A 14,839-nucleotide genomic window follows, 5' to 3' on the forward strand; every position below is an offset into this window, starting at 1 on the left:
GATAATGCCTCGTTGCCAATCGTCAGCCATTGATTCGCTGTCCCATACCTTGAGCATCAGTTGATGAACCACTTGATGTAATTGGTCGCCTCCATATTTAACCAATTCGGCTGTAATTCCATCGGCTCCTGGCGACTTATGATTTTTTACACGATGAATTGCACGGACTGTTTCTCCTATACTTGGTAGTCGCAGTATTTGTCCGTCGTTCTCAGTTGGCGGGACCTCCAACTCGCCGATGTTCTGGTTATCCAACAGCTCTTCAAAGTACTCAACCCATCGCTCCAATATGCCCATTCTGTCGAAAATCAGATTTCCCTCTTTGTCTCGGCAGGATGAGCATCGAGATGTGTAAGGCTTCATCCTGCTGACTTGTTGGTAAAACTTGCGCGCCTGCTGCAGTTGCTCCCTGTACTTTTCGAGTTAACAGACCTGTTGGTTCTCCCAAGCTTCCTTTTTCCGTCTGTGAAGTCGCTTCTCCGTTCGAAGGAGTTCAAGATAAGTCTTCGCGCATGCCTGAATACGGGTTTCATCCCTACTTGGCTGTTAATCCCCAAGTATGATTTTGATATCATATCTGGGACAGGCTTCGAGGGTTTGTTCTACAGCCTCGTAGAAGGTATCCTTCTCCGACTCTGCAGTCTCCTCTGTAGGGGCGTGAACGTTAATGAGGCTTATATTTCTAAATTTGCTTCGCAAGCGATGTGACTTCGTAACGAGTTGTTTTCCGTGTAGGGTTTTCAGTCCCACCCAACCTCCAACCTGGAAGACCAGTGGGTACAATTTGTCCCGTTTTTTGACGCGGGAGACTCGTCTTCATCCTTCATTGACTGCTGCTTTTCGTTAAGAAAGAGCTCCCAGCGGTCATCATGTGGAGGTGGAGATAGGGTTTGGTAGTAGAGCTCAATGGTCAATGATGATCATCATCAACGGCGCAACAACCGATATTCGGACTAGGCCTGCCTTAATAAGGAAGAGGCTCCTCTCTGCCCTACCTAAAAATGTGCAAATAGTTATTCCGTAGTCGTGGGGCTCCTTTTGTGGCTTCGTAATGTTGGTTTTCCGTGTAAGATTGTCGGCTCTACCCAACCCCCAACCTGGGGGACCAGTTGGTGCAATTTGTCCCGTTTCTAGGCGCGGGAGACTCGCCTTCATCCTTCTCCGTCTGTAGCTTTTCGTTAAGAAAGAGCTCCCAGCGGTCACCACGTGGAGGTGGAGATAGGGTTTGGTAGTAGAGCTGTTGGTGTTGGTTCAGCAAACGTTTCCCAGATTTTATGCTACATTGTGGGTACCAATCCACGTTTCGCCCTGGAACCTTTGACCTCTATCGGTATGTTTTTCTCATTTCTTCAAACTCAAATGTGTGTTGATATCCCTGCTAAACACGATGGTGATTACCACCAAAGAGCGAACTTGTTTTTCGTCTTTGGCATACAATTTGATGTCGTCAATATACATTAAATGACCCAATGTTCATTTCGACAATATGCGATGTGGACACTTGGAACCCGCATTTGCTTTCATGCAAAAGGTAGGATATCGGATTCAAAACTAGACAAAACCAGAGCGGGTTTAGAAATTCGCCCTGGTAGTCTCCACGCCTGAATTTGGAGGTTGAACGTTTTAATGACTGGATTAAAGTATGCCTTTCTGGAGACCCTTCAAAACTTCACCCTTAACTGGTGTATTCCTGCTTTTCGAAGATGCTTTTTGCCTTAGATTTCTCTATTTATTGGTCGTCATTCGCATCCTTTCCGTCCTATGCCATTCGAATACTTTTCAGGTTTACGGTATTTAGTCGCATTGTCGTGTTTTCAAATACCGGTATCGACCCCTTGGAAGCAAAAGATCATGTTTTTTTTTTGTTATTTTTGTCTTATTCTGAACAATTCCACGGTAATCGTAATCGTGCTGTGATATTCATTCGAAAAAGAGCTCGAATGCAACCTTTGAGTCCAGTGTAAGTGCTATTAGTCATTTTTGAAAATGTGTAAACTGCATTATCTACATTTAATACAGAATCCAGCGGATGATAGGAGTCCGAATCACTTCACTGGTATTTATATCCCTTTCCTATTCTAACCTACATTTGTTTATATTCCCGTCTTCCTCCATCAGCTGTTCTTTTCCATAGCAACCTTATCAGTCTCCACACATTTGGATTGTCACAATGACATTTGTCAAGTGAAATTTTTTACGTCTGAGTTGTTGTTCGATTAGGGAAAAACTCGAAAATTCCATACGGAAATGATGAGAATCTTATCACAATCAGTGCAAGAGTTGCAATAAGTTCTTCCAGCAGCCGAAGAAACCCGAAACGTGGCTGACCGTATGCAGTTGCCTTAATGCGGTGAGAAAACATGAAAATTCCAAGCAAAGTCGCCGAGTAATTAGCCCCTTTGTCTTGCAGACCCAGAATCGGAATGATTTCCAAGCACTACAGTTGGATATTTGCTATTTTGGCGTTTTTATTGCACATTCTTGGCATTGTCAAGTGTCTCGCGCTGCTCATCGGGATCTGCTTCTTTGTGCTGGGGTAGGTTCTGAGCTATGTGGGCTGGTCATGTCGATTAATGTTTGTTTATATTATTACCGTTTGCCTGTAGAGTTCTTTGTATAATTTATGTCCAACACGGTGATTTGGATCAATTCCTCGAGAATTCTCACCCACAGAATCCGTTGGAGCCGCCGCGACCGCTGGGTCTGAATCTAGGTAAAATTTCAGGAGCCATTCCGCCTCCTCCGTAAGTTGTGTTGGGTGAAAGGCGAGTGAGGGTGTCCCGACAGGTTTGCTTGTTGTAAGTAGTGCAAAATTCGTAGAATCGCAAGTACATCGAGCCCCATTTGTTGCCCCATTGCCATAAGTTGAAGTGAGTTTCCGTCTTCGTGAATTTTCTGAAGTGGTGGAAGCCACCGGTCCAAATGTCCAAAACTTGGTAAGTAATCATGAAAAACCCGCGTTGTTTTGGTCCATCCCATATATGGTTGGCGGGAATATGATTCGATAGCTCACGATTGATCTTGAAGGCCGGAAAATCAAAGGGGACACCCTCACTGCATTCACCTCGTGTAGATTCACTTATATAAATTGCACCTGGCGTTTACGAGTATATTGCATGTAGGTGTTGATATTATTTCTCATGATTTCATTATATGTTGCATGCTGCTGCTGTACAATTTCGATGTTGTTGGTTTGCAAGTAAATGTGATACGAGGCATTGTTAGCGAGCGAGCGCCGTCCACACAGAGTGCTTTGTCGTGTGCACAACTCGTTCTTACTTGAACCAATCGAACTAACTGTTTTACACTCTTCTAACTCTTTTCACCTTGCACTCTTTCCGCCCCAACCCTTACTCGAAACGATCTTGTAGTGTGTGAACAGAAACCGATTGTTTTGTATTCGCCAAACATAAAAATCCAAACCGAGTCCCGAAAACACTTTGGTCTGGGTCACACACAACAACCGTCGCACCAACTCTCTCCGCATCGGCAGCAGCAGCAGCAACAGTCCTTTGAGTCTCGTAAAAGAGGTTTAATTGATTCAGGAATCGAGTTGCTGTTTAAGAAGCACAGCAAGAACGTTCGCGAGGGACATCTCAAGGTCCACGATGTCTATTTGGAGAGCAGAGAAGCGAGTCCGGCAAGTTCCGGCGGAAAGCATGCGAACACACCAAAGGGAGAAGAAAAGAAATGGAAGCCGTTTGATAACATCAAAATCTACTCCGAGAAGAAGAAACCGCTGACATCTGTGGGATATGATAAACAAGATGCAGGTGAGATTACGACGTGAACTTACAAAAAAATTATATACGCTACCCTACCAGCAAGAGCATTCATGATAAACTCTTTATACTTCAGAAAACGTCAGTTTTGGGGAGGACGTTTCAATGACTCCATCGCCGCGCCGATACAACCCAACTTTCTCCCACGATGGCCACCTCCTCGACGAGCACGGCTCCCCAAAACGGAAACAAAGAGCAATGCTAAGTGGCAACAAACCAATCGATCAGCGTCTTCACACCATCATCGACTACATTATCCGGGATTTCATTGATTCCTGGTTCTGTTCATTGAGTGATAATAAAGAGTTCAGTGATTACCGCGTTCGGAATTGTATCGAGGAGTGTGTGACGAATATTTGCGCTCGTGCCAAAAATGTTCAGTGGATTCCGCTTATGACCACGAAGCTTATTGAAAACGTGGCGAACCACACGAGGTTCTATAGGTTGGCGAATCAGGCAATTAATTCACAAAATGAAGAAAGAAATGCAAAACATCAGGAGAAGAAATCGCCACAGCGAAAGAGCAAGAAATCGCAGCATAAAAGGAATAAAAGTGACACCGATTTGGAATGGTATTTCGGTAAGTAAAAGATTAGAATATTTTAAGCCAAAAAAGATTAATATTTCCGACATTAACAATTCACTTCATAGCAATGATATTAATTGTGTTTGTGCGTAGCAACCAGTATTCGGTCTAGGCTTGTCTTAATAAGGAGGTCTACCAATTCGAAATCCCTAAAAGCTGTCTTGTGTCCTGGCCTATACCATCGCTCAATCTGAGGCAGAGTATTTCCCGTCTTCTTTTTCTACCATAGATATTGCCATTATAGGCTTTCGGGGCTGCATCGCCTTCATCCTTGGGTCACTTAATTTGTATTCGCCGCCCATCTCAACCAACTGAGACGGATTTGATCTGCAACCTTGGTCTTGCTTCGAAATCGTTATCCCCTTTCGGAGTATTCTTCTCTCGAATGCGGCCAAGAGTTCGCTTTTTTTCTTGCTAAGAACCAAAATCTCCTAATCTCCTAAATGAGAACTGGCAAGGACATTGTCTTGTACAGCAAGAGCTTCGACCCTACGGTGAGATGTTTCGAGCGGAACAGTTTTTGTAAGCTGAAATAGGCTCTGTTGGCTGCCAACAATCGTGCGAGGATTTCATCGTCGTAGCTGTTATCGGTTGTGACTTCCTACCCTAGATTGGACAAAATTTCAATGGTTTCAAAGATGCAGTCTCGTATCTTTATTGTTCTTATTGCTGCTTAAATTGCCACCACTTCGTCTTGCCCTCATTAATGTGCAGCCCAACATCTCGCGCTAATCGCCGCCTACTCGATCTGGATGAAGGCAGTTTGTACATCTCGGATTATTCGTTCCATGATGTCGATATCGGCAGCATAGGCCAGTAGTTGGGTAGACCTCCGCATCCGGGATCCCTTCTTCAAGGGCCATGTTAAAAAACGTGCATGATAAGGCATCCCCTTGTTTTAGGTCGTTGTTGATGTTGAATGGTCCCGACAGTAATCCTGGAATTTTATCTGGCCTCATACATTGATTAGAGGCAGCCTAGTCAGTCTGATCAGATAAGTCGGAATACCGAATTCTCTCATGGCCGTGCACATATTTATCCTGGCTATGTTATCATAGGGGGCCTTGAAGGCGATAAAATAATGGTGCAATTGATGGTCATATTCCATATTATCATATTGCCGCAAAGAAAAAATTTGATCTGTTGCTGATTTGCCTTGAGTGAAGCTTTTTTGATGTAGATCATAATCCTGCCTAGCAAAATAGCTGTGAGTATCTAACAGGTGGTACTGCGCAACGTGATATCTTTATAATTGCTGCACTGCGTGATATCCCCTCTTTTCACTTATGGGACAGATAATGGTTCACTGCCAGTGATCAGACATTGATTCGTTGTCCCACACCTTGAGCATAAATTGATGAACCGCTTGGTGTAACTGGTCGTCTCTATATTTTAGCCAATTCGGCTGTAATCCCTTCAGCATCTGGCGACTTATGATTCTTGGATGGATTGCACGGATTGTTTCTTCTTTAGTTGATGGTGGTAAAATTTGTCCATTGTCTTCGGGGCGGGATATTCTGCTTGTTGAGCAGTTCATCAAAATATGTGCTCATTGTTTCAATATGTCTGTATGATTGGAAATCTGATCTCTCTTTTTGTTTTGGTATGATGAGCATCGAGGTGTATAAGACTTCATCCTTCTGAGTTGTTGGTTAAACTTCTGCGCCTGGTGCGGTTTATCCCCGTACTTTTAAGTTCACAGACTTTTTGATTCTCCAAGACTTTCTTTTTTTATCTGTGAAATCACTTCTCCGTCCGTCGAAGTTCGTGATAGGTCTCTGCGTATGCCCGCGTTTTTTGAGAATGCAGCATTTCCCGGCATGCAGCATTCTTCTGGCTTACATTTGCATCCTAGATCCATTGGGTAAAGTCCGAAACACAAAAAAAAACACCAAAATCAAGTTGAAATCGTTCCGTGCTAGTGCTCTTTCTGTGTTGCCAAATGGGAGTAGCTCATGGAAAATCATCCCCTCTGTCACTCGAAGGTTCGAAGCCTTCTTCAACACCTTTCTGTGTCGTATCATCGGAGTACGCTGTCCTGATACTATTTCGAGCAAAGCATTTAGTCGCTATGTGATCGGAAGGCGGACGAGTGGATCACCCCAAGGACTACAGGCGTGTCAAGAAATCGTTGGGGGTAACTGAAGCGCATTTCAGGTAACCGCAAGCGATATCGCGTAGATGTAGATGACGCTCTGTACCCATCACAAAGGGGGAAATGGCAACCATATACAGTGAGTGGCTAAATTATTAGAGCCATAATTTCAGTTTATAAGGAAGGAAAGGTAATAAACAAGTTAGCAAATTTTACAAATTATTTATGCTGTCAAACAGCATTGAGAAAACATTTGGATACTACAAAACAAACACTACATGGAAACGAAACTACATTAAAGCTAAATGGCTGACTATTTTTAAGGTTTCTTTAATGGACGTCGATATGAAAATCCCAGCTCTTTTACTTGTCATCGAGCTGACGTTGCTGATATTAATGCTGGCATCCTGCATTTGTCCCATTATGGTTATCGTTCAAGAAGCCTTTCTATTTTGAATACCTGGGGCAGGTTTCGAGGATTCATTCGTAGAAGGTATCCTTCTGTGACTGTGCAGTCTCCTCTATAGGGACGTGAATGATAACGAGGCTTATTTTGGCTGACTAAGAAACCTATTCCGAACACATGGCTTACTGGATGGCCACTATAACATATAGTGTGGTGGCTCTTTTCCAGGAAATCCATTTCTGTCCAGCGTATCTCTTGTAACGCTTTGATATTGGCCTTATATTAGGACAGGATATCGGCTAGCTGCTTGGCAGGCCCTTTTCTGCACAGGGAGCACACGTTCCATGACCAAATGTGCAAATCGGTAGTCTATGTTTATTGTCCGTCGTTGTAAAATCCATCCAGTCAAAGGCTCCTTGGTGGCTTCTTAACAAATTGTTTTCCGTGTAGGGTCATTAGCCCTACCTAACCCCTAACCTGGGGGACCAGTTGGTGCAATTTGTTCTGTTTTCAGGCGCGGGAGACTCCCCTTCTTCCTTCTCCATCTGCAGCTTTTCGTTAAGAAAGAGTTCCCAGCGATTACCAAGTGGAGATGGAGATAGGGTTTAGTTGTAGAGCTGTTGGTGTTAGTTCAGCAAGCGTTTCCCTGCTAACTGTTTTTTTTATACTTTGAAATATAAATCAAACAATCAAATCATATTCACAATAGTCAACCACAGCTGAATGTGTTGCTGCTATCACTGCGTTGCATTCCGAACATATAATTCAATTCAATATATAATTCACTAATTCAATCCTAATCTGTACGCCTGCAAACTTTGGACAGAGAAGGAAAACATGATCGGAATATTCCTATATGCCTGCAAACGTACGTGTGGGGGGTAACTCATTAAACTAAATCGGTGAAGCTACTTCCTTCCCCCACCATGTCCATTGAGGTATATGTCACTTCAGGCCATAGTTTGCTTCACTTTCAGCAAGGCTGTAGGTAGATTGAAATGGTCTACGATTTTCTAAAAAGTTCAGTGTCGGTACCCACGCCAGTATCGCATACAAAAGAACTGGCCTACTGTGACAGAAGTAGTTGTAAATATGCATTGGACCACCCATATTAGGTAGCATATTTTCTGGCTTTGAGTTAATGATATATATTTCATGCCCTAACCTTCAAAAATAATACATTTCAATTTCTTGGGAGTAACAAGATACTGTGACAACCTCGACATCATCTTTGAATCCAATGATTACAGTTTAATCTCTGTAATGCCTACCGTTATATTATGCCCTATTCGCTGTGCAAAGTAATAAATTATAGTGCTGAGTACATAGTCTGGCGTTTCTGCTGTGATAAGGGAGCCGATTATATGTTCCCACCCACCCAGAATTAAAGTTATCAACGATTTCGAGGGTTGCGCAGTACTTTGAAGCAGTTATACCATGCACTGCTTTGGCTGCGTCAACATTTTATAACTCTTCTCTTGAAGAAGCTATGAACACCCGAGTGGACATACTTTGTGTTGCCCCACTTACCAATTTAAGTGCCTGCCTATGGTTGCTTTGTCTCTGGCTCTTTATTGTTGCGCCATCATATTTTACTGGTGGTACATTTCCAGCAACTACAATTACCGTAAGAAAAGTAGTATGTTAGGAGAATCTGACCATTTCGCGACATAATTCAGTAAATTTTTGTTTGTAATGACATAATGGAATTTGGCGATGGTCAGAGACGAAGTGGAGTGTTTCATTGACACGCGCTTGCTTGCTTCTATCCTAGTGATGCGGGAGTGTGGATGTCCTTTGAATACTTCGATTCCTTACCGCGCGAGAGGAGAGGGAAATCCACGATAGATCGCATGTCTAATCGATGCTTCTTCTGTCTTGTATGCACAGTGAGGCGCATCCTTTAAGTTTCCCGCCCTGCCTTAATATTCTCCCGTCATTATATGTCATTAGATGTCCCTTCATTATTATGAGTTTTGTGGGTTTAAAGAGGAAGTAATAAGAAGAAGAGAGAAAAGAAGAATAAGAATTTAGCGGAAACTCATTTCAATATAAATCATGGGCCTGAGGCTGGGTTTTCATTTATCTTAAGCATTACAAACTCTTGTTGGCGATCCTTCATTTCTTGTTGGCAGGCACACAATGCAGTTTTCCCATTTGCGTGTTTTAGTCAGATAAGAGTGACATCGTTTCGCTTTCTGTGAAAGTAAGTCTTGCGCAGCTTAGCAGTGATTTAAGTTTAGCTGCAGAATTTTCAGTTGTGCAAATTAATTAGACAAAGTTGTATATGATTCCTTTTTCCAGGAATGTATTTTCTGCCTTACGGGATTTGGAAGTATCGGCTGCATAAGTCGCCACAGGCATATATTACATGTAATATCTGTCTGTTTATCTGTCATCAATTATCACATGCAATTTTTTGAAGAAAGTATTGTCATGGAAATTTATAAAAATATATGAAATGTTGCACTTGTTCACGAACGAAATATAATCGTCTTAAGAGTGAGATTTTTTTCTTTATATTATAATCATCGGACATACGAAACAGAAATATCTATGAGCATTTTTTTAAAAATTATCAAACTTTTTTAGAGATTGGGGATTCCTAAGTCCGCATCCACTTAATGCCGAACCGGACCAAATGGAGAGAAACTTGCTCCCACTATTGAGGGTCCATGGACTCCCCTTTTTTGGTGTAACACCCAAGTTTTCAAAATTAAAAGAGGGTTGAAGACGGCTACGGTTTCTTACCAGGACAGAGGCAACTCTTCCAGCGTCTTCATCCCTCTTTTAATTATTATACTTTCTATATTCATTAGGAAGTAAGGTAACTAGTAGTGCAAAATATTAAGTTTAAAAGTGTAACAGACCCGCCCCCCTTTTTTTGTCTCATTTGGTGCTATATAAATTTATCCTGCCCCTTGGTTGTCCGTTTAAAGCCTACCTTACTATTTTATTAGTTGATCTTCGTAGATGGTGTTCAATCTAACGCCACTTACAGTGCGGATACGGGTTCCGGTTCGTAATGGTTGTTTCTGTAGGTTTTCGCTATTTCCTGCTGTTATAGGCTGATCACTTGCACAGCATTAGTTAGTATAGTTTAGCAAGGGGAACCAGCTCGAGACCTTTGCTAGACCCATTGTACTTTCCCCGGAGATTGCCTATTCATCGGCCTCTCGCAGAGGGCGTTCGCAGGCTTTCGTGAATCTGATAATATTCTCCAGAGAAAAAGAATGCGTAGACTCCTTCTTGAAGAAACCCGTACGAAGGTATCTTCGTCTGAGGAGGCCGAGCAGCTGCATATGAAAGGCAAAGCCGTCTCTTCTTTTTTCTCACATTGGCTGCATATGGCCGAGACCACTACTTCGATTTTTTTCCATGGAGTACTTTAAGGGGCAGTGTCCCTTTAAAAGCTCTACTATGGTTTTCATGTTCCACTTTTTAAGGGACAACATAAATTCTTCTCTTTTGGTGATTACGACGGAATATGTCATTTTGAAGACGAATCTGGAATCTGGCATCAGAGCTACCTGATGTTTGCCAAGAAATTTTCAGATTGACGCATGACCGCAACCGTATGATTGGTCGCCTATTCATCCGCCAATAATATCAAGTTTATTTGCGTCGTTAGTTGCTTTTAGAATAGCTTCGAGTGCCGCGATTAGCGTGCTACTCATTGCTCCAGTAATACTTAGGCAACTAAGACTCTGAATCTGCGTCAGCAGTTTCCTGCGGTTAGCAAAGTTCAGCCTCGGCCACCAGACGATGTACGCATACATCAAAATGGGTTTAATTGTGGATGTATACATCCAATGAGTCCGTTTTGGTGAAAGTCCTCAGGTCTTACCTATCACAGTACAAAGCTTTGTACTGATGAATAACAAGGCGAAATTAAAAATAGTATACCTGACGCCTCTGATAACACTTTCTGCTCAAATCAATTTTCACAAGCATCTCTTCTTTACTTGGGTATGCCACACTTTAGAAACCAATAAGTGTTGTAAGTTATACGAAAGACTGTTAATTTACGGGGCGTAAACAATTCTGGGGCTCCATGGCTCCATTGCTAGCATCACGAACTCTATTATTAAGTTCTTAAGATTTTTAAGGCATAATAGAACCATTTGATGGCTAGCGGCTCTCCTTTGAGTCCCACATCTTTGCGTGTGTAACCTTAGAATATTCAGACTGTATCGATAACCAAACCTCTGGGAGCCTTCGACACTGTTTTTGAGGAGATTATGCCCAACAAGTGATCCTTATCAAATGTTAATACTAAGAAATTGTATCCTTTGTTTCTATTATCAAAAACAATTTTAGTTCCCTACGACGGCAAGTAGGAACTACATTGAATGAAACCACATTCTCTAACTCACTGTGAAGCAGCTATCGCCCAGTGAGTTACATACACATTTTATACAATTTCATCAGATAATGTCTATTTTTAAGCAGCTTCCTCCTCCCCTTACTATTGCCCGCTTGGGCTAGATATCGTTTTTGTTAAAATTATTTTATTTCACTACGACCGTTTTCCAAAACTTAAAACTTTTTTATTTTCAAATAATTGAATAAAACTTATCTTCAAGTAATAACAAACCTTTTGAAAAAAAACTATTTTCAGGATCAAGTGCTGCTCAAAAGAGTGTGGCGAATTCAAAATTTTATACGGAGCCCGTCAATGAAAAAGTTTTAACAGATCCTGAGGCAAATCTCATTACTGCATTCTTCAATCAATGCGACACCTACAAGAAAGAATGTATGGATGACCGTGAATTAGAAAGTATGTCAACTTATTCGCCATTCTCTAATTTGATGCATTTGACAATGATTTTTTCCAATTGCAGAGCATTTAACGAATATTATGGAAACTGTTTTGTATTTTACACTCCCTGAAGAGGATTTTGCTTGTATCCCTTTGCGGACTTTTCTCAGCACACTTCTAGCTAACGTTTTCCTCAAACCTATCCTGGATATGCTTTCTGATCCAGACTTTTTGAATTTACAAGTAGCAAGACTGGTAAGAATGATTTTAAATAGCTTAAATGAGTGTAACTTAATTGAGGTTTAATAATACCGGGTACTTGTGCCATTTTTAACAAACTTTCGCATACCATTCCAGTTTTCAAAAGAAACACCGCCAGTAGAATACTTCATCAAAGCATTACGTCAAAGTACGGACCTTTCAGAATTACGCGCATGCAGGCAGCTGATTACAAAACACATGAACCTGGTAATTTTTTTTCCCAAACTATCATATATTATGCATTGTGTAAAATTTTAATGAGGTCTCTTGTTCTGAATCCTATCCATCAACTCTAATTACAGAAGTACAAAGACCACTCTGCTAGCGCCGAAGTGGCTAGCTTAAAATATACCCAGAAGTTAATTGATTTGCGGATAAACTATCTGCAAAGCAACAAAGATATTAGCAATGTTGAAATGAGCCGCTTAGGTACAAAATTGCCGCTCTTATCGTTAGATGAGCTGCTCTTAAAAGAGTTGGCGCAGTATTACTTCTTGGATTACTTAAGTGCACTAAATTTACAAAAATATGTGATTTTTTATGTGAAAGCGAATGGTGAGTAGATTTGAATTGAGGAGGAAAGCAATCGAGATTTTATTGGAAATCGTTTTATTCTATTGCAGACTGGAAAAGTATGACAAACCGACATCTAGCGGAAGTGCAGTCGAATAAATATAGAGGCTCCCGGGAGGAGCTTTATAAAAATTTACGGGAGAAAGCAAATGAAATTTTTAAAGAGGTATGTGAACATTAATTTTACGAAATTTCGTTTCATGAGATTGATTATTTTTGTGATTACTGATGGGGCTATTCAAAAACAACGATTCTACCCTCGCTTCTCCACTAAAAATAACTAGAAAAGATCTATCGTATTCACTTTCTGTTCTTCTATATTTTATCCATGGTTTATTTTAATAATCAGACGTGTTATCTTCATAGTTGTCAGTTTCCTTGCCTTTCTCGTTTTATGTAAATTTATTTAGTTACATTTAGTTATACCATTAGTATACCTCGCGGACGGGAGGAAGCAGGATAATTAAACCTCTGCGAAAATTAGTCTAGGAAGTTTAAGTGACACGTTTATACAGTGCATTGTTTTTTTCGCATAATTTGAAGATAGTTACATTGGTCTAATTTCTCTGTAGCGATGTGCCAATTAGTTAACAATGTTACTTGTAATTTTCAAGACAACTGACAGTTGGTACCTAAAATACAGGATGACACACGGAGATGGGCGGTTTTGAACTGCATTGTACGGAGAGTGTGGTGGGAATATTTCTTCTCCACAGATGGTGCCATTTCAGTTGCAATGGAGCAATGCACCAGTTTCCTCTCCACCCTCCAGAAGTCACAGTCTGGTGTGCTGTTGGTTCTTTCGGCATTATTGGACCTTATTTTTTCGAAGAAAATAGGGTCACAGTCACTGTAAATTCGGTTCGATACATACATATGGTTGATGATATTGAAAGCAGAACTGAGAAGACGAAGAATCCATTCCCAGCAGGATGACGCTACATCCCACACCGCTAATGATTCAATGGATGTTCTTCAACGCATATTTTCTGGACGGATTATCTCACGATTTGGCGATGTTCCTTCGCCTCCCAGATCACCTGATTTATCAGTGTGTGACTTTTTTCTGGGATACCCCAAGAGTCGTGTCTATAGCCACAAACCGCAAAACCCAAAAAATACAATTGTTCAAGAAATTGCTGCCATCTTTACAGAAATGTTGGTCCGTGTGATGGAGGATTTCGAGAAGAGACTAATAATCTCGGCGAGCGCAATGCTGACCACATTGCCTCCTATAGGGTACTGTAATCCTGTAGTGTAGCGTTACGATCTTGAATGAAGTGCTCTAATACACTTCAAGGCACTGATCTAATATGAATTGTTGCGCCAACGATTATTATTATTATTTCCGAGTGGTCACAATCTCGGCAGATGCCGAATTTTACCTAATACTAGCCAAGCATTTAGGCTCGGACGATCCTACCTACTTAAAAACTAAAGGGGCGCTGGTGGTGGTGGCTGGTGATAGGTTAATGAGAGAATCGGTCGAGAACTCCCCGCAACATCCAGCACGTATGCAGAATGGTGTACTTCTGCATGGTTGGAACCAGACTGTGCGAAAGTCCCAGGACATCAAGGGATGCCGTGAGGGATTTAGTTACAATACCTGTAGCTGACAATATTATGGGAACTACAAAAACCGGCTCGAGACGTCAAATTTCGTTGATTTCCCGAGCCAGTGGCTCATAATTCACCTTATTCTTCACGTATTTCGATTCAATGGTGCTATTATGGGTGATAGCAACATCAATTGTATACGCGGAGCGACCCGTCTTGTCAACTAACAGTACGTCAGACTTGTTATATGTAGTATGGCGATCAGTCAGAACTTACCGGTCCCAATACATAGTGTAAGTAGAACTATCAAATACTGCTTGCGGCTCAGATCGGCAAACCGCACAGGTTTTTAATCAAACTGTGATTTCTCTAATTGACAGTGGAATTATGATTACCGCCCTTAGATCCGGAATTGCTTGTTACAACGTTGCACGACCACTGGCTGGCTTATCTGCATGGAACACCCATGGCTGTGATTTCGATGCAAGCCAAATAATTCACTCTAGTTGCACTTTTGTAAAACTATGAATTGCGGTGTTGTTGCCGTGCGGGAAATGTATCGAGTCAACCCCGTATTTTTTCGAATTCACTGTTCATGAGTGAGTCCCTTTTTCGCAATTCTAAATAACAATTTGGTCGTCTTCCTTCTAAGAGTTTGAAGGGTCCAACGATGAGTAACGCGGAAGTACAAATTGTCGAAATCAACTCTAATAGGGCTTTGCTTTGAACGATTTGTAGATCTTACTGGGACGACACTATCGGACTCGCATATAAGTGTAAATGCTTGATCAGAATGATTTATACTTATCGATACTAT

The 14,839-nt window shown here is 41.5% G+C and overlaps 1 protein-coding gene across 2 annotated transcripts in view; it reads left to right on the top strand.

Moving 5' to 3' along the window:
• Nucleotides 1-2,175: 2,175 nt before the first annotated feature.
• LOC119659514 (sorting nexin-13-like) overlaps nucleotides 2,176-14,839 on the top strand; it is a 34,238-nt gene continuing 21,574 nt past the window's right edge. Inside the window, exons 1-10 of one of the 2 annotated variants that reach the window (XM_038067644.1) lie at nucleotides 2,176-2,350; nucleotides 2,411-2,536; nucleotides 2,607-2,713; nucleotides 3,372-3,773; nucleotides 3,859-4,362; nucleotides 11,491-11,649; nucleotides 11,714-11,886; nucleotides 11,989-12,099; nucleotides 12,195-12,447; nucleotides 12,516-12,631. In XM_038067644.1, the coding sequence (XP_037923572.1) occupies nucleotides 2,346-2,350; nucleotides 2,411-2,536; nucleotides 2,607-2,713; nucleotides 3,372-3,773; nucleotides 3,859-4,362; nucleotides 11,491-11,649; nucleotides 11,714-11,886; nucleotides 11,989-12,099; nucleotides 12,195-12,447; nucleotides 12,516-12,631 (1,956 nt within the window). In that variant the 5' untranslated portion in view covers nucleotides 2,176-2,345. The remainder of the gene's footprint in view (nucleotides 2,351-2,410; nucleotides 2,537-2,606; nucleotides 2,714-3,371; nucleotides 3,774-3,858; nucleotides 4,363-11,490; nucleotides 11,650-11,713; nucleotides 11,887-11,988; nucleotides 12,100-12,194; nucleotides 12,448-12,515; nucleotides 12,632-14,839) is intronic. The other variant, XM_038067645.1, reaches the window with a different exon arrangement.

Source organism: Hermetia illucens, chromosome 6, assembly GCF_905115235.1.
Source record: "Hermetia illucens chromosome 6, iHerIll2.2.curated.20191125, whole genome shotgun sequence".
NCBI lineage: Eukaryota > Metazoa > Arthropoda > Insecta > Diptera > Stratiomyidae > Hermetia > Hermetia illucens.